General features: G+C 42.8%; 1 protein-coding gene across 1 annotated transcript; it reads right to left on the minus strand.

Moving 5' to 3' along the window:
• Positions 1 to 15,958: 15,958 nt before the first annotated feature.
• LOC119269555 (photosystem II reaction center PSB28 protein, chloroplastic-like) lies at positions 15,959 to 17,374 on the minus strand. The gene is made up of 2 exons (XM_037551411.1): positions 17,203 to 17,374; positions 15,959 to 16,691 (listed from the first exon to the last, which is right to left on the minus strand). Exons 1-2 carry the CDS (start codon positions 17,276 to 17,278, stop codon positions 16,219 to 16,221), a joined length of 549 nt encoding a protein of 182 aa, XP_037407308.1. The 5' UTR covers positions 17,279 to 17,374; the 3' UTR covers positions 15,959 to 16,218.
• Between the last annotated feature and the right edge of the window lie 2,192 nt (positions 17,375 to 19,566).

Consider the following 19,566-nt stretch of genomic DNA (forward strand, 5'->3'; position numbering starts at 1 on the left):
TTACCATGATCTTGTTGGCTATATTACCAGGGGTAGTTACATATGTTGATACCAACTTGTGGTTTAGAAAAGTTACCAGATCTGGAAAAACTGTTCAATAAAGTTACCATCTAACAACTAAGAAAAGTTACCAGCATACTTGTACTTTAATTACCAATGATTGTGTATGATGTTGTGCTTGTCTCATGTTTTGTGTATCACAGAGGAAGAGTTTGAAAACAAATGGAGGACAATGATGGATGAATATGGCCAGATCGACAATGAACATTTTCAATGGCTGTGGGAAAATAGGAAATGTTGGGCCCCAGTGTACTACATGAAGCATTTCTTTCCATTCTTGCAGACAACTGCAAGGAGCGAGGGATTGAATGCTGTGCTCAAGAAGTACGTGAACCCCAACAACTCATTGATTGAATTCACAACTCAATACACTGCAAGCCAGGAGAAAGTAATGGTGGATGTGGCGAAAGAGCAAGTGGACACAATTTACAAAGAGGCAGACATGTATTCGTTGAACCCAATCGAGTTACAGATGCGAGGGATATACACACAAAATATGTTCTCCAAGTTCCAGATAGAGATGAAGCTAAAGACTGCTTACGATGCGACACTTTGCAAGATGGAACCTTCAGGATGTGGTCGCTCCGAGGCATACTACCAAAGTATGGGGATAGGGACTACCATGTGCAGGCGAACAAGGATGAAGGGGTATACTCATGCACTTGCTGCAAGTTTGATCGCGATGGGCTATTGTGTGCACACATACTACGAGTAATGGAACATATTGGAGTCTACGAGATACCGAGGAGGTATATCCTGGATAGGTGGACATGGGATCCAGAAGAGGATCTTGTTCAGCCTGATTACCAACAGCCAACAATTAAGAAGGGTATGACAGAAGAAGGAAAAAATTCATGACATATACATCTATTCTGAATGATTTCAAGGAACAAGCAAAAGACGCTTGCACTACTGATGAAGGGATGGCATTGGCAAGGAAACATGTTAATGCTTTCAGAGACGACATGGATGCACTAAAAAAGAGGCAACTAAAGAAAGCAAGAAAGGAAAAATATGAGGGAAAAGAAGCACAAATGTTTTCTTCACCACCAGGGACTAGTGCCACCGAAGGTGTCCCAGTAGCGCATCAAGGAAGCATTCCTGTCACGCATGTGTCTGGCGATATTTTCCAGTTCCAGGGCTCACATGCCGAGGGATCCCAATCATCAAACACAAGAGTGATACTAGACCCACCAAAGTCTACTACGAAAGGGCGTCCGAGAGAGAAAAGATTCCAGCACCCATTTGACATTGCAAAGCCAAAAAAAAGAGAGGAAGTGTAGAGTCTGCGGGTCGACAGATCATGATAAACGCAAATGTACCTCACCCATCCCGCCCTGAGAAATGCAAGTTAGATGGGCATTGAAAAATGCAAGTTAGAGATTTTACTTATCAATTTTACCCATTTTATTGTGTAAAACGGTGTCGAGACACCATGTAATGAAAAGTTATCAGCACTGAAACATGTAAATTATCGTCCAGAATGTAATGGGGATTTTCAGAAAATGAGAATGAGATTAGTTATCATTCTTTGTTTGTGAGTAAAATGTTATGACGCAATGAAAAATAAAGTTATCAGCACCTGTTATAGTATGTTATCAGCATTGACTATCATAATTATCAGCAAAAATGTATAAAAAAGATAGTAATCTGCCCAGAAAAAATGTATGAAACTATCATCATTCTTAATTTTAATACTTATATTGGTGCAAATTTCTCACATCAATTACTCCTTATTGAACAAGTGATAGCGCCATTGCGTGCATTTGTTAAGAGGATGGTCCAGCCACATGCTTGTCAATATCTTCCTCAGCGACGGGATCTGCTCCTTAGTTATTGTCGGGATATTTTTACCATCCCAGAACTCCAAGATCTTGAACGCGAAGAAACCGCAATCAGTGTTGTAAGGGAAAAAATAAAAAATGTGTTAAAAAGCAAAATAAGATAAGCAAAAAGGTGAATGAACTTTTAAAATGCTACACTACTAAGTTACCAGGTATTTAGATGGAAAAAATGATGGAGTACTAGCCAAAAAACTAACCCATTGTCCTGTTTGAACACATCGATGTACACCAGATCATAGTCTTGGATCTGCTTACTCGAGTCCTTGTACGCAATCAACCAGGCTTTTTTAATGCCATTCATAAGCTTTGTCGCATGTGTGATGAGCGAAGGGCTATCTTGTGGACGAAGAGAATCAAGAACTTCAAATCGTTTTGCCTTGAGATTAAGGCACAAGACATACCAATGCCCGTCCTTTGGTAGACGTCCCAACTTTTGCAATGTTGGAAATAGTAGCTGTTAAGAAAATGTGAACACATGAACACAATAAGTTATGAAGTTATCAATGCATTTAAAGTTAAAAAGGCAAAGTTATCAGGACACTGACAACATATGTTACCAGTAGGCATACATGAAAGTTACCATAGAAAGGAAAAATGTGAACACATGAACACAAGAAGTTATCAATGCATTTACAGTTAAAAAAGGCAAAGTTATCAGGACACTGACAACATATGTTACCAGTAGGCATACATGAAAGTTACCACAGAAAAGTAACATAACTAGGTACCAGCTAAAATTCTTTAATGGTATGATGTCTGACAAAACCAAAATAAGAGCCTGATAAAATTGCCTGTTAGACCAACTAAAAAACAGCTTGTACGATTTAAAAGAAGAAAAGTATGTAGTTTACGTAAAAAATTGTACCTGATTTTGGTGACTAAGTATGTAGTTTGCATCATGACGGAAATGCTTGATTAGGAACTTGCTCGTCATATCATGTATGTGAAGATATACTGACAGCAACCATGGAAAGATGATCTTCCCTGGGGGTACATAATCAGAAAGAGTTCGGATCTGGAGCTCTGCAATATTATTCGAAACTTGAACACCTTCTATCACACTATTAGCAAGCTCCTCCAATATGACCCACTGCCCATCGATGTCAATAACCCTAATACTGAAAAGCAAACAAAGAAAAAATAGTATATAAGCAAATGTTTTGCCGGTGAGGGGTTAAAATACTAGAGAAAAGGAAAACAGTAAATGTCATTACTGTTTTATCTTGGAGTCAATTGAATCAGTGGTGTGCTTGATAACTTCTGTGTAAATAACCTCTTCGAGTGCAGATGCTGTGAGGCCACAATATGGAGGCAGAAGGAACTGCGATGGGTGGCTTACCCTAACTTTCCGAATGTACGATTTAGGAGTCACACTGGCTGAATGATTACCATAGGGAGGTTGAATAACTGGTGTAGCAGATTCAGGGATGGTGGGGTGGTCTAGAAGAAAAGTGAAGGGAGTTATCAGAGTTGGGAATGATGGAAAGAAATATTATGGGGAAACAAAAAGAAAAGAAGTTATCAGAGTTTAGAACAGTAAATTATCAACATGAAGATAATGATGTTATCAAGGTTGGCAGTAGGAAAAAGTTTGTTAAATAAAATCTTCCTATCAGTACCTTTTACAGGACCGTAATTTGCTTTTGCTCTAACAGTGGCACGTTCGACTTCTTCAACCCACATAACTACATCGTCGTCTTCAACATCCGCATCATAAACTCGAAATCGACGCTCTTCAAAAAGTTGTGATCAGGTCAGTTTGTGAACTGACAAAAGGAATGTCAAATATGTGGAAAAACAGCTAAAGAAAAAAGTGATAGATAGTACAGAATGATGATATAATTACTATAGAGAGAAAAAGGGAAGAAAATGAGGGGGGTCGGGATAGTTAAAGGGGCAGCATAAATGTATTAGAATGGTTTGTCTGTGCGTGCAGGGAAAGGAGGGGGAGGGGTGTATTTACAGCATCAATAAAGGAAACAAAATGGTTGGAGTTATCAGCATGGTGATAGCAGAAGTTATCAGGGTATGATCACAAATATTACTATTTAAGTAACTAGTTAGCAAAAAACTGAAAACATGTAGATATCTAGTTAGAACAAAAAATACTAGCACAAACATTCGCAAAAAGATATCATGGTGAAAGTTACCATATGATAAAATGGTAAGCTGAAAAATAAGGTACAAATATCTTTCATGTAGAGCGATTGTATTTATCAGTTAAAAGTAGAGCGCTACAATTATCAGTCAGATGTTAGCATGGTGATAGCAGAAGTTAGCACACAATGGGTTGACGTTATCAGCATGGTGATAGCAGAAGTTATCAGGGTATGATCACAAATGTTACCATTTAATTAACTAGTAGCAAATAATTATCAGTCGGATGTTAGTAAAAGTTACCAGAAAAAATGAACAATAATAATCACGCATAATACATCCACACACCAGACAACATAAAAAATAAAAGAGCGCAAATGTGAAACGAAAACACATAATTCGTTACATAGCACACACGCAAAAGCATAAGTCATTACATGTGAGAGGGGGGAGGTTGTCCATACATAGCATAAAAAGAGCATAAATATACACACAGGATCAAACTAAAAGCATAAAAAGGTCTTCGAAAAGCAGACATCCATCCCATCACTCTTTTGTGATAAAAGCGAAGACACGTATATGCCTTCACTTACCAAGGTCAGCAGGCTCAGAGCCTGAAACCGGATTGGAGTCAGTAGGATTATCTTCTGCATTCTTTAAATCTCGTGGTGCTGCCGCCATATGATCAATTGGGGATGCCGCTGCTCGGTCTTGGGGAGCATTGTTAACCGTTGGGACCACTGCTGGTGCTTGAGTTGTCGAAACAACCACTGGGGGCGGTGTTGGTACTGCTGCTAGGACTGCGGCCGTCGTAATAATATCTGGTCCAGGAGGTGTGGGGCCAGAATCTAGGCCAAGAGAGCAAGATGGTGGGGTGGAATCCCAGTAGGCCCTATCAGCAACAACATCTTCTACATCTGCATTAATGCTGAATTCTTGGGCGACGACTTGGTCATCCCCAGGTTGAGCTTCAACAAACACTTCATCTTCAGTTTCAACTGGTTCTGCCACATTGGATTGGGAAGATTCAACTTGAGCTTGAACAACACATGGTATTTTGACAGGAGCTTGGTCATCTTCAGCTACAACAGCGGTCATTGGAGGAGCAATTCCTTGAACTTGATCAGCAGAAGTTTCAGCTACGACAGCGCTCATTGAAGGAGCAATTCCTTGAGGTTGATCAGCAGAAGTTTCAGCTACAACATCGCTCATTGGAGGAGCAATTCCTTTAGGTTGATCAACAGAAGTTTCAGCTTCAGTGCCAATAACAACATTGGCAATTTCTTCTACCACTTGAGTAATAGTGGATGCTGCCGCGAGCTCATCCACCGCTCCAAAACCAGCATCTGGTGAATTCCTCACAGGGGCATTATCTTGCACAACAGCTATTGGAGAACTGACCACGGGGGAGTCTTTAAAACCATCTTTCGCGTTCTTGGGAGCAAAACGAGGAGAAGACCTAGTTGCAACTGCAACTGTAGAAGACTTCTTAACCTTCCTCACAGTAATCTTGGTCTTCTTGCTGCACACATAGAAAAATAAACATGGACATCAATAGCTTATAAAAACAGTAGTTACCAGCCTATATTAACATTAGTTATCAGATTATATTTGCATACAACAGCTAAAAATAACATTAGTTGCCAGCTTATACTGACATAAGTTAACAGCTAAAAAATAACTTTAGTTACCAGCTTGTATTCAAATTATTTGACAGCTTAGGGCCAACTTGGTTATCCACATAATGCAAAAAATCAACATCGTCACGAATCATTAATGAAGATGGTAACTATGAAGATAACAAAGTTACCAACAAATTTATCATGCTAAAGCAGTAAATATTGTAAGAGCTTTGACTATAAAAACTACCAGTCATTCCCGTATAGATTATGATGCCACGCATAAAAGAGTTAAATTACCGGTATATATTCACCTAATTTACAAATTAAAAATAAACAAATAGAGAAAATCATTTAGATATCATATAGCGAGGAAAAATAACATTCATAATCACCTGCGTGACGTGTCAGACGAGTCAACATCTGCCGAAGAACGCGCAGGATTACTAGGTATCTCCTCAGACGTGACACCCACACTGCTAGACCGCATTTGCTAAAGGTCGGCAACACTAATAGATGGAGCATTCGAACACCTGACAAGTTATTATTTGAAAAGGATATAGTGCACGTGAGAAAAATGTTACCGTAGACAAATAGCACATGCTTACCAGCATATAATTACTAAAATTATCATGCAAACAAAGTTAAACTACATATTGTTCAAATAAAAACCTGAAGATATTATCGTGAAAATAGCTACTGAAAGTTATCAGCCTTACCATGATATAATTACTATCTTTTCTAGAAAAAAACACAAGCTTGTTAAGGAATAGAAACTATCCAGACATATTTACTTCTAATTATCAGAAGCTAGGTGCTAGGAAAAGTTATAACACAAAAGAGTAACAACAAGTAAGTATGTACACAAAGAAAAATAACCATGGACATTACCAGCTTATAAAAACATTAGTTACCAGCTTATATTAACATTAATTATCAGATTATATTTGCACACAACAGCTAAAGTGTAACATTAGTTACCAGCTTATATTGACAGAAGTTACCAGCTATAAAATGCAATATAACAAATAAAAATAAAAATAAATCAACTAGCAGATGATAAGAAACTCACTTGCGAGGACATTGCTTCTTCCGCGTGGGATTGGCAATTACTGAGTTAGTGCCCTTATCAGGGCCTACAATGCCAAGCTCATTGATGACTATTGCCTTGATAGAACGATGTGTATCATCCAACGACGGCTGGTCAGAAACAGTTGTACCAGTGGACATGGGCGGAGAAGGTAGGCGTAATTCCTTGCGACGCCTGGAATATTGCTTTTCCAAGTTACGGACAAGAGAAGAACCGCACCTCTTCACAGAAGCATCAATAGCAGCCTCGTTTTGAGTATCTGTCATATCTGGCTGGTTATGCAATCCATCACTAGATACATTCCCGGAACATGCAGTAAGCATAATCTGAGACTCGAGAGGCTGATCGGTTCCTGTAGTAGCAGTTCCATCAATTCCTGCTGACCTTACCGACACATTGGCAGTTGCAAACATGGTTGCACCCACATCTGCATTCGCTGCGCCACTACCTGAAGCATCATGGGCATTCGGTCCAGCACTACCCCCACTACCTAAAGCCTCATGGGCGTTCGGTCCACCTGAAGAACCATGGTAATGAACGTGAAAATCTAGATATTCGTCAGAGTGACCATCACCGCCACCATCACTATCCTCATGATGAGAATCTGAACCTTCAATAGTTTGCTTGCCGGTATCTTTTACTTCACGCTAGTGGGATGAAGGACGGGTGCTTGCAGTCTTCCCGGCAGTCTTCCCGGCAGCAGAAGATAAACCCTTTAGTTGGCTCTCTAACACACGGGACATCCATGAGCTGTCTTCATCATCCAAGGACATGAACTCATTAACAAGACCACCCAGGAGGCCAACCATGCCAGACGAAAAGCGACCCACAATAGCAGAAGCTTTAGCAAGTTTCTGATAGAAAATCACGAATGAAAAAACAAATAATCAGGTTGTGAGAGACATTAAGTACCATGCAAAAACAACTAAAAATACCACACAAAGATAAGTTCAAAATGAAGTTATTCCAAAGTGAGAATAAAAAAATAAAAAAAAGTTACCATCCTAAAAACAGTACAAGTTACCAGGTCTTTATAACAATATTTACGAGGAAAAGGAAAATAAAAATACCCAAACGCACAAAAAGGATTAAAAATACATGTTCAGAACAGTTTTGCGGTGCATGAACACGCATGAATTTATCTAGACCTTGTAAGCCACCAAACAAGCAATAGTCTTGACCATATTGGGGCTTAAGCTGAAAAAAATATGATAAAAAACAAATTAAGATCTTGATAAAAAAGATGGCAATACATAGAAGGTAAGAAAAATGATGAATGGGAAATTACCGGTAATTTCTCATAAGAAAGCTTGTCCCTCTGGACATCCATCCGGAGAACTTTCGATGCCAACTCATTCGTCCACACATTAATTGCAAAAGGACCATTAGGCAAGATGATACCAAGGCCAGTTAAGTCAATAGAATCTATATACAGAAGCTGGAAAAACAGAAAAGGTCATTACAATCTAGCTGTTTGGCGGAATAAGACGTACAATCCAAAATATCATGGGAACAAAAAAAGAATACGGGGACTAACATTGTAGAATAGGAGGCAGCCAGTCGTAGGCTTTCCTTTTGAAAGGGCTTTGTGAAGCTGATCCGCAATAAATTTGCACCAGTTGAGGTTTTTTACATTGCTAATATTTTGCTGCGAAAAAAAAGAAAGCACATGAAACATAGAGGACTGTATGCACACAAGTTAGCAGGGGACATAAGTAGATACTTATAACACTGTTAAAGCATGGAATCACCAAGTATATAAGCACACAATTACCACATTATTGAGAAGTAAGTCAAAATTACCATATTGCAAGGCATAAATAAATTATCAGGTGCATTACTAAATAATTACCACACTTTCAGAAAAAGTTATCAGGCGCATTACTACATAATTACCACACCATCAGAAAAAAAGTTATCAGGTGCATCACTATGTAATTACGACACCTTCATAAAAAGTTATCCGGTGCATTACTATATAATTACTACACCTTCATATAAAGTTATCAGGTGCATTACTACATAAATACCATACTTCATATCATAGAAAAATCAAAGGGACAGAAATTACCACACTCCAAAAATCAGGGAAAGTTATCAAAGTGCATATGTGTATAATCATCAGACTAAGAAGCAAAAATTACCAGGTAGAAAAAACAGAAAAGAAAAGAGATAAAGAGCGTGAACTAGAAAGATAGCCAGATGTGCTTACCAGCACAGGATACCGTCTGGTGCTGATCTTGTTGGAAGTCGTCGGCGCCATCACGGTGCTGGCAGCAAGCACAAGCCACAAGCGCTTGAAATTGTCGTCATGACGGTTAGTGCTCAAGATAAGGTTTAATACATCCACAGTTTTAGGAGCATGTCCGAGATCACCAAAAAGATCTCCCGCAAACTCAAGCTGTGCATCTGTAGGAACCTTGAAATCCACCGCAATATCACCTCGGGGCACACCCATTATACGATGCACAAACTCTTCATTGATCGGTAACCTTCCGCGACCAGGTACAACAACCTCACGGGAATCAGGGTCGTATAGACCAGCAAGCCATTGAGAAAGCCGATTGAACAGATTATCACACTTGATATTCCGCAGACTAGTGAAATCCATGTCATCGATCGCAGCCATTCTCTCATCGGACATATCCTTACAGGCAGTCACAAGAGCACTAGGAGAAGCCCTATTCCGATCTGCGGGAGGCTTATGTTTCTTTAAGGGGTTCACCTCCTCAAAGTCATCATCTAAATTGCGCCTCCTTGGCATTGTGACCTGACACACAAAAATAACAAAAGAGAAAAAAGTGAGCATAAAGGATGCACAACTGTTGAATTAATAGTCACACACATATTCTTATGATACATTGGTAACTTGTGAACATACAAACAAGATAACTCATCCACAACAGAGAATGACAAGGACATGTGTGCTTCTACTAGATATTGAATACCTGAATTTTTGTTTGCTTATAATACACCGATAAAAAGTATGAATCGGGCAAGATAAATTATGCAAATTAGGGATGGCAACAACTTGCACACAAACACATATATTGGACATCACAGAACTAAGTATTCAGTGACCTGATAAATTTTACAGTGGACTCCTGATAAATTATTCACACCACTGATGATAATATTCACAATTAAAGTTCATGTGAGCTCAATGATGGCACATCCATCAGTTAGAAACACAAAAGGAACACAAAATGCATCATGAAAACGGGACACCACTGATAGTGCTAACAAAGATCAGGGAAATCGAGTCATGTAGCATTTAGAGAGAACCCTAGAAATCATAAGCATGAATGTATACTTCACTGATGGGGAATCATGAATGTATATATAATGGTTTTGCATCTAGAGAAACCCCTAGAAATCAGAATCGAGCATGTAGCAGAGGGGATCAGTTCAAAAATTACGGCAACTAGCCATGAAATCGAAAACGGCAAATTAATCACTGGAACGATGTGCATGCAAAACAGGGCCTAACAAATAGCATCTACACCATGAATTGAATGCATTGGGCGCATTTCTCGTCTGTTCTAACATGTGACCATCCCGACGAACATCCTGCCACTAATGGCGTCGAGAAACAGAGCACGAACTACTGGAGGCGGATGTGAGGGCGATTGAGTTGATACTCACCGATGGAACAGAATACTAGCACCGAGAATTGGCCGGAGAAGGCACCGCCGCTCGCCGTCACGGAGAGAGAGCGGGGGCGGAGCGACAGAGAAGCGGGTGCGCGGTTACCATATGAATTGAGGCGCACGAACTACTAGGATGTGAGGGCGATTGAGTCGATACTCACCGGTGGAACAGAAGACCAGCGCCGAGAATCGGCCGGAGAAGCCGCCGCCGCTCGCCGTCGACGGAGAGAGAGCGCGCGCGGAGCGACATAGAAGTGGGCGTGCCGTTATAGAGTAAATGAGGCGAGTGGTGGGAGGAGGGGATAGTTAAGTCAATCGCACGATGTGGGAGACGGTTCGAGCGAAGCGGGCGACGAAGAGATGGCCCACACACCAGCGATAGACAAATTGAAACTACTCGCTGGAACATTTCGCGTCCGTAGGATTTGAAATTGACGTCATCCAGGTGGTGTGGCGATTTTGCAATAGAGCACAGGGTTGCCAAATACATTTTTCGTTAAAAGAGAACCCAAAAAGATTTCTCGTTCTTCTTTTTGCTTGTTGGGAGCTTTCCCGTGTAAATAATTTTTCTTGTTCTTGTTTTACTTTCTTCAGAAAAACAAAAACTCCAAAAATATTTCAGTGTGTTTCTTTGAAATTCTTTTTCTTTTCTTTGGGAGTCGAGAGGAGATGACAACGATGAAAATGTTGAGTGGCTCTCATATGCATTATTGTTGATCTAACAAAGAGCCCATATTACCTTGTCTTCTTCTTTAAATTAATGTTTGCAGATTACAACTTAGCCCAATGCACGTGCATTGTTATTATTATCCACACCATTCGCTCGTGCAAGTGAAAGGCAATAATGAGGATATATGATGAAACGATTGAGATGAAGAAAACCTGGTATGAACTCGACCTATCTTGTTTTTGTAAATATGATTAGTTAATCATTCCTGATTCAGCCTATTATGAATTAAATATGTTTGCAATGACAATTAGAGATTATAGTTACGCATGCCATGCTTAATTAGCTAGGAGTTTATAATGGTTTACCTTAAGTACCAACATGAAAATTAAAATGATTGTGATGTAGTATGATAGGATGGTATCCTCTTTTGAATGATTCAAGTTGCTTGACTTGGCACATGTTCACGCATGTAGTTGAAACAAAATCAACATAGCCTCCACAATATTTGTTCATGGTGATTTATATCCTACCCATGCTTGCATTCAATGTTGGTTAATTCCAATGCATGTTTATGACTGTTGTCGCTCTCTAGTTGGTCGTTTCCCAGTCTCTTTCTAGCCTTCACTTGTACTAAGCGGGAATACTACTTGTGCATCCACTTCCATAAACCCAAAGTTGTTCCATATGAGTCCACCATACCTACCTATATGCGGTATTTACCTGCCGTTCCAAGTAAATTTGCATGTGCCAAACTCTAAATCTTCAAATGATAATCTGTTTTGTATGCTCAAATCGCTCATGTACCAACTAGGGTTGTCCATATCTTCTATGCTAGGTGAGTTATTCTCATGATGAGTGGACTTCGATCATCATTCATGAGAAAATGGCTCGTAACCGGGATGCCCAGTCCCATGCTCAAATCAAATCAAAATAATTGCAAACAAAACTCCCCCAGGACTATTGTTAGTTGGACGGTACCCGTTGTTTCGGACCAACCATGGAGTGTGCTTGTTGGTGGTGGGGGAGTATAAACTTTACCATTTTGTTTAGGAACCGCCTATAATGTATGTAGCGTGCAAGATACCGAGATCTCTTGGTTGTTATGTTGATAGTGAAAGCATACCACTCAAAATGTTATTTATCTCTATTTCAAAACTCGAGCTCTAACACCTCTGCAAATTCCTGCTTCCCTCTGCGAAGGGCCTATCTATTTACTTTTATTGCTGAGTCATCATCCTCTTATAAAAAACACCAGTTAGAGAGCACCACTGTCATTTGTATGCATTGTTATTAATTTTTATTGAGTATGACTGTGACTGGATCTCTTTTACAATGAATTACAATGTCTAGTCAGTCCTTAATCTTCAGAGGTGCTCTGCATTTATATTTTGCGGTCTTAGAAAGGGCTAGCGAGATACCATCTTGTTATGTCATATCACAATTGTTTTGAGAAAGTGTTGTCATCCGAGATTTATTATTATTGCTCGCTAGTTGATTATGCCATTGATATGAATAAATGTGAGACCTAAGGAGGTGTTTGGTTGCAAAATGGTAACGCAAACGCAAACGTAAATGGGTTACACCGTCAACGTAAACGGTATGGGCAAAAATCATATCTTGTTTGGGTATACGCTGTAACGTTAATGAATACCAGAGTTGCGGATGTATCAGTTGAGGACGAACCACCGTCTGGAAGCATGCCCGCGTAGCTTCCCTACCAACATCATTCGTGTCTTGGGGGCGAGGTCTTGAGAGCGAGGCCGACGCTAACGACGACGACGGATGCACGGACGGGGGTGGCGGCCGGTGGAATGACGGCGGATGCAGCGACTGGGGTGGCGGCGGATGCAACGACGAGGGCGGCGGCGGCCGGTGGAACGACGGCGACAGCGCGGACGGAGCCGGCAGCGGCAAGTTGCGGCGGCGCACGGAGGCGTGGACGGCTGGTCGCGGCAACGACGCTTTAATCGCAGAGGAGATAGCGAGGGGGGAGACGGCTGTAGCGGCTTTAATTACGGACGATTTTGACCGGTAACAGATTTGTACTAGACTGGGATCTAATACCGTGTTATGGGATTACAGAGCAACCAAAACAAAGAAGATCTGACGGTATCCATTAGTGCTGTAATCAGGTTACGATACAAAAGGGCGAACCAAACACCTCCTAAATGTTATTGTGAATATGGTTAGTTCATAATCTATGCTGAAAACTTGAATGATGGCTTTACATATTTGCAACAATAAGATCAAACAGAGTTTATAAAAGTTCTCTTTATCGCTTTCAGTTTGTCAACTGAATTGCTTGAGGACAAGCAATAGGTTAAGCTTGCAGGAGCTGATACGTCTCCATCATATTACTTTTCCAACCTCTTTTGCCCTTATTTTGGACTCTAACTTGCATGATTTGAATGGAACTAACCCAGACCGATGCAGCTTTTAGCAGAATTGCCATGGTGTTATTTTTGTGCAGAAATAAAAGTTCTCGGAATGACCTGAAACTTCACGGAGATGATTTTTGAAATTAATAAAAAATATTGGCGAAAGAATCAACGGAAGGGGGCTCACAACCTGGCCACAAGGGTGGGGGCCTCCATCCTTGTGGGCCCCCTGGACCTCCATCGACCTCAACTCCAACTTCATATATTCACGTTCGGGAGAAAAAAATAGAGAGAAAGATTCATCACGTTTTACGATATGGAGCCTCCGCCAAGCCCTGTTCTTCCTCAGGAGAGCAGATCTGGAGTCAGTTTTGGGCTCCGGAGAGGGGAATCCGTCGCCATCGTCATCATCAACCATCCTCGATCACCAATTTCATGATACTCACCGCCGTGTGTGAGTAATTCCATCATAGGCTTGCTGGACCGTGATGGGTTGGATGAGATTTATCATGTAATCGAGTTAGTTTTGTTAGGGTTTGATCCCTAGTATCCACTATGTTCTAAAATTGATGTTGCTATGACTTTGCTATGCTTAATGCTTGTCACTAGGGCCCGAGTGCCATGATTTCAGATCTGAACCTATTATGTTTTCATGAATATATTTGTGTTCTTGATCCTATCTTGCAAGTTATAGTCACCTACTACGTGTTATGATTCGGCAACCCCGGAGTGACAATAGTCGGAACACTTTCCGGTGATGACCGTAGTTTGAGGAGTTCATGTATTCACTAAGTGCTAATGTTTTGGTCCAGTACTCTATTAAAAGGAGGCATTAATATACCTTAGTTTTCAATAGGACCCCGCTGCTAGGGAGGGTAGGACAAAAGATGTCATGCAAGTTCTTTTCTATAAGCATGTATGACTATATACGGAATACATGCCTACATTATATTGATGAATTGGAGCTAGTTCTGTGTCACCCTATGTTATAACTGTTGCATGATGAATGTCATCCGACATAATTATCCATGATTGATCCATTGCCTATGAGCTTTTCACATATTGATCTTTGCTCAGTTACTTTTCCGTTGCCACTATTGCGATTGCTACAAAACTGTTATTGTTACTTTTGCCACCGTTACCGTTACTTCCATACTACTTTGGTACTAAATATTTTGCTGCAGATATTAAGTCTTTCAGGTGTGGTTGAATTGACAACTCAGCTGCTAATACTTGAGAATATTCTTTGACTCATCTTGTGTCAAATCAATAAATTTGGGTTGAATACTCTACCCTCGAAAACTATTGCGATCCCCTATACTTGTGGGTTATCACCTGGGCGCGATCACCGGGACCACCGCCGCGCCCTTGGCCACCTCCACGGCCACGACCACCTTCGCTGCTACTAGCACCTAAAGATCCCCCTTTGCCCTTCATAAGCTGCTCCAGCACCTCAGTAACTAGCATGAGCTGCTCACTACCCCCACCGTCAGATTGACGATGCTGGCTGCGCTGGTTTTCTTTGAACACTGCAAGACGCCCGACCGCCTCTGCCACCATCATGGTAGTCAGATCACCCCACTGTTCGATCATGTTGACGATGTCACTGAAAAGCCTTGGAACGATGTTGAAGAGGACCTCTATGACTGTCTCATCCTTCACCGTCTCGCCCATTAATCATATCTCGCCGACGAGCATCATGAGCTTCAATGTGAAGGCGCTGAGAGACTCGTTGTCCGCCATCTCCATGTGATCCAGCTGGCGCTTGAGTTGTTTCACTTGCGCCTACTGGACGCAATCCTCGCCGACGCGCATGGGCCGGATGGCCTCCCAGCCTCATGGGCAGTCTCGTAGTTGGCCACTGCCATCATCACCGCGACTGGGACGGGCTGGGAGAGAGCGGCGAACGCCTCATCGTCCTTGCCCTAGTCGAACTCCGCAGTGCCCTCCAACGCCGACCGGACACCGAACGGGCGGAGCAGCACTCTCATCTTCATGGCCCAAAGACCTTAGTTGGAATCGTTGAGCATTGGGTATTGGATCGGGACGCCACCAGTCCTCAGTGGCGCTCGCTACACGACCACATCGCCCTCTTCTCCGGGCCTCTTCGCTGGCGGCGTGTAATTTCCGCCACTGATGCGCCCCTATTTTGATCCCTCTTCGGCGATGTGTCTTCCATCGCCGATCACCGCCGCCGAACCTCCTCCTCTTTTCCAGCTGTCGGATCGCTTCTGAAACATGGCTCTGATGCCAAATGTTGGAGCAGCTCCCAAGAGGGTGGATTAGCTCTGAATTCTGAAGAACACAAAACTAACAAGAAGAACACAAAGAGGAAACGGTGTTTTGGCGACGCGCACACTTTGCATCATTTTCCCTTTTTTTCCTTTTATTCAGCGACATAGCAAACTAGCTGTGCACGATCCGTTAATCCCGCGCCATCCCACGGACTGATCGTGTCCAACAACTTACAGAGAATTAAACGCTACAACCTATTCTGCCGCAGCATGAAAACATATCGTACTTCTGGCTATTATTCAGAAAAAACTAAACTGAAGTCTGAAACTAGTTGTTAACACAACATCAACATGCACAACGTCGGGACTGGTGCGTCTGAGTCGCAGATGCTTGTTTTCTACCGGTTTTCCTCAGTTCGTGCTTTCAGCTGGTGCATACAAAATTTCACACAATGTCAAAGTTACACAAGAGATACACATGACACCTTTAGTACAATCATTCACCTCCGTTACCAGCTCGACAGTTATACTGAACTGAACATGGGCAACACACAAGGCACATCGAGGAGATGTGACTTAATTCTTGACGAACTGGAGGCCGTTGGCCTGCGAGTACCTCTCCATGAACCTCATGAACCGGTCCCAGTCCCCGGCCGTGCGCATCACGTACTTGGCCTCCACCCTGGCCGGCTTCCCGTTGACGAACTTGGCGCTCACGTCCACCGTCTGCAGCATGCCCTCCTCGTCGATCATGTAGAACCCCGTGATGTCCCCGAGCTCCGCCGACGAGTCGAACACCGACGGCTGGTCGAACTCGAAGATGGCTACCCCGTTGGTGCCGTCGCGGGACTTGGTCAGCCGCACGTCCGGGATCGTCTGCTCGTCCGTGCCCTGGATGAACTGGATCGCCGGCTTCATCGCCACCACCTGCGCCGCCGCCCGGGAGCTGCGTAGCGGCGGCGAGCGGTGGGCCGGTTTCCTGGGACGGCACCGCAGGGAGATGCCGCGGAATGAGGAGTGCAGGCTTTGACACGGCGCACCTGACGAGCCTGTACATGCAGCGTGTCAGGTACTGAAATGCGAGGTTCAGAATGGCATGTCTTAAGGCCATGCTTGTTAATAACGAAATAGACTAGACATAATGATTCCATCAGCAGCTGAAACAGCATTTTGCAGTGTAATTTGTAACGCAAAATATAGATTTGGACATCACAAGGGCTACCCTGAATATGTGGAAGAATCAACTTGGTACTTCGGAAGAAAATAGTCGCTGGTGTTGATGCCTGAACCAAACAAACGCTATCTGGACTAACAGAGAACGACCCGAACGAGTGAGATATGACCAACGCTATTCCAACCGAAATGGCAGCCTTAACAGAGAAGCATGCAGTCAATTCTGAACTCTCCCAAAGGAAGGACATCGTGCAGTGAAATTTGCATACAGCACGCAGTCACGCACACTGGATTCAGAAACTTATGAGCAGGTGCTCATACATCACTACAAGTCTAGAGACTAGAGCGCATAAATGGAAATGCAGCTTCAGTGAGAAAGAACAAAACCTGCGACGCTCCGACGGGGCGAAGGCGGCGCCGAGACCGGCGAGGCGGCGGCGAGAGCTTTCATCACTGCGGGCATGATGCAATTCGCTTGCTCCGGAAGTTGGGTGAGGAAGAAGGATTGGTGTCTAGAAGGAGTGAGGGGACGGGGAAGTAGAAATACAGGCGGAGGTGAGGTTTTGAGTGGTACACACGAGGAAGAGAGTGAATGGAGTGTTTGGGTGGCTGCGTGTCCCAAACAGAGCTACCCATTCCTCTGGCGCCTGTTGGTCCACTGCCTTGCCCGTGGCCACTTCTAGGCCATCCATTTAGGTTTGAGAATTTTCCATCTTAAAGGACCACGTAGATGGAAATTTCAAGTGTAAATTCCGTTGTGGTAAAAAAAAGTCACATCTCACCAGATTTGTAGCTGAAATTATGATTTGAATATGATTTAATATGTCATTTTGTTAGAATTTTTGCTCTGGATTTGTGATAATGGGTGATTTTATTAACGCGTCTCGCTGGTACAAATAAGTGTAACCGGCATGTTGAACAACACATGACAAAACATCGAACACATAATCCACACACCGACCTCACAAATGCTAAAAGGGACCAGAAAAGTAATACCCACAATCGTCGTCTTCAGAGAGGACAACACCTAAACAATATGGAATGTCGGCCAGTACGACCACTGAATCTCGATGACCCAGTCACCAATCCAAGCTGCCAAAAATATATGGTGAAATGGGTTGATATCTGCCTCCCAAAGGACCATGATGGTTTAGGTATTCTAGTGTTCCGACACATGAATCTGACCCTTATGTTGTGAGCCTGCGATGGGTCCAGAGGATTCTCAGAGATGAGGGGGGCTTATGGCTGCAACTTTTAAAAAGCTAAATATATGCAGGGTCGTCCCCTCCTAGCTTGTGCTCGTAAGGAGAACTCCCACTTCTGATTCTAGAAATCTCTATAGTTGGTCAAGCATGTGATCCGTCTTTGAAGCAGCGTCTCCATAGGAAATGAAGAAGGATCCCTCTTATGGTTGGACCCATGGCTTGAAAGTGTCCCACTTCGCAAATTCCGTAGCATGTTTGCAATTTGCTCAGACCCCATGCTTTTGGTTGCCTCGGCCGTCCACAAATGGACCTGAAACATCCTGTTCCAACAAACATTTGCTCCTGAGGGGACCTAAGCTTGGACCGAATTGAGGGCAGCCCCCCTATGATGTTGGAGGACTCTACATATGTCGTTTTTTGTAGCTAGCCACGTCATGGATCTTCACTATAGACTTGCATACTATGACATATGTCAATTGTCAACCATATCATGGACAACTCATCTGTGGAAGACTGCTTCCATTGAAGATCAAGATCTTTGTGTGGCAGCTTCTGCGTGATCGTCTCCTCTCGAGGACGGACACAGTCAAGTAGCATGGGTTGGGCGATGATATGTACCCCCTTTGTGGTGTCCCCGAGTATGGGACACATATTTCTTCCTATGCCATGTTGCCTGCTTTTTGTGGAGTTTTGTCTATGAGGCTCTCGGGCCTGATTGGCAGGCCCCTTAACTTGGCAAGATCCTAAAAGCTCAGGCCAATCGTACCGGTAAGAGGGATGCCTCTTCTGGTTAGTGTTCACGGTGATAACCTGGACCCTTTGAACGACGCAGAACAAGATGGTGATTGAGCGGGGTTTTGTAGGCGTGCCACTGACCCGTTATCTAGCCAGCGGGACAGGGAGTGGCTAGCAGGCATGACTGAGTCGCTGATATTGTTGGGAGCTATCTTTATGAGCCTCGTGGATGGTGATTCTTCGGCTCTGCGCATCCTTGTATCACTATTTCTTGTTTTCTTTTGGGCATATTTGTGTTGTTGCCCCCAACAGATTTACTATTTTCTTTCTTACACCTGGACTTGATGTACGAACATGATGGTTTGCTTTATATATAGGGTGGGCTGAAAGCCTGTTCCGAGAGCTGTCACAAAAAGACCAAACCAAAACCCAATTAGGTTCCCATAAAAAAATTGGGTGTCCACCCTCCATGGCCATTGCCCAAAGCCATCTTAAAAATTCCCTCCCGAGAAGGAGACCATACTAGAGGCGATGCTAGAATCTCAAGACGACGCCTCCAAGAAGGTGACTGTTCCCAGGTCGGGGTTTTCACCCAAGGTTTTACACCATGCAAAACTCATTAGGTATGTCACCCGAAGACAAAATCATAACATGGCGTGAGTGTCACCCAAAGACATACACCTCTGACAAACAAGTGGGTAGCCAAAACTCTGAAACGACAGCCATTGCTTGAGTTGCAAGCCAGGTAAGGCCAACTCTAGTCGATCCCCCAAAAATAAAGGAGGAAAACCAGTGGCGGAGCTACAGCAAA

Source organism: Triticum dicoccoides, chromosome 3A (assembly GCF_002162155.2).
Source record: "Triticum dicoccoides isolate Atlit2015 ecotype Zavitan chromosome 3A, WEW_v2.0, whole genome shotgun sequence".
NCBI classification, from domain to species: domain Eukaryota; kingdom Viridiplantae; phylum Streptophyta; class Magnoliopsida; order Poales; family Poaceae; genus Triticum; species Triticum dicoccoides.

Excerpts from the sequence above, each read along its gene's own strand:
- LOC119269555 (XM_037551411.1), bottom strand. The coding sequence starts at position 17,278 with ATGCCCGCAGTGATGAAAGCTCTCGCCGCCGCCTCGCCGGTCTCGGCG. Across the intron at positions 16,692-17,202 it reads GCCCCGTCGGAGCGTCGCAG|GCTCGTCAGGTGCGCCGTGT; the intron begins GTTTTGTTCTTT and ends CTGCATGTACAG.